This window comes from Anopheles cruzii, unplaced genomic scaffold, assembly GCF_943734635.1.
Source record: "Anopheles cruzii unplaced genomic scaffold, idAnoCruzAS_RS32_06 scaffold04899_ctg1, whole genome shotgun sequence".
Taxonomy (NCBI): Eukaryota; Metazoa; Arthropoda; class Insecta; order Diptera; family Culicidae; genus Anopheles; species Anopheles cruzii.
Genome location: NW_026458484.1, coordinates 398 through 1,174, shown reverse-complemented (window position 1 = coordinate 1,174; position 777 = coordinate 398). Strand labels below are relative to the sequence as shown.

Genomic DNA, 777 nt, shown 5'->3' with positions numbered 1-777 from the left:
ATCGATCCTCCCTCCTGCTGGATGCCGCCTCCCTTGCCGATGTTCTTGACGATGGCCTCAAATCCGTTCTTGCTGTCGGCGTGATACTTGACGATGCGCGTCGAACCATCGGGCTCATCCAGAGTGTACTCTCCCTTGACGACATCTCCGTCCCGGACTTCCCACTGGCTCTTGTGGTCACCGGTGTGATAGTCCTTCACTCCGTACTCGAACTTGTACTTCGGATAGGCGTAAAAGTCCTTGCCTTCGTATCCACCGATGCCTCCGCCGCCGATGCCGCCCTCGAAGCCACCGCCGATACCGCCCTCGAAACCACCCTGCATTAAAGGAGCATTACTTGAGAGCCATCCAGGATTGTCGCACCCTGTCGTATATACCTGTTCTCCTCCGAAACCGCCACCAATTCCTCCGCCAATGCCACCACCACCGCTGCCGCCGTAGTACTTGTACGGGATGTGCTTCACCTCGCTGACGAATCCGTGGTGCTCGTAGGCCAGACAGACCCCGGCCACGGTCAGCACCACGATTACCGCCGAAAACTGCATCATTTTCACGCTGATCCTCTCGGTTTGACTTGCACTGGAACCCCGACGGTGTCTAGGCCTGACTGATACCGAGTGCTGGCTGAAGGATTCGCTTTTATACCTCAATCATCTAGACTAACCCCTCCACTCCAAGCGGTGCCGATTTGCGTTCCTAGGATCCTAGGCGTCTGCCAAAGTTTTCACCCGCCGAAGGTGGCGTCCATTTCTTCACCGAACCCGGCGGGCGGCCCAC

At 57.4% G+C, this 777-nt stretch overlaps 1 protein-coding gene across 1 annotated transcript; it reads right to left on the bottom strand.

The window, feature by feature from the left end:
- Nucleotides 1-8: 8 nt before the first annotated feature.
- On the bottom strand, nucleotides 9-545 carry LOC128277241 (adult-specific cuticular protein ACP-20-like; the record flags this gene model as incomplete). The annotated part of the gene is made up of 2 exons (XM_053015684.1): nucleotides 378-545; nucleotides 9-317 (listed from the first exon to the last, which is right to left on the bottom strand). Coding segments are annotated over exons 1-2 (477 nt in total), but the record flags the coding sequence as incomplete, so codon positions are not given.
- Nucleotides 546-777: the final 232 nt, after the last annotated feature.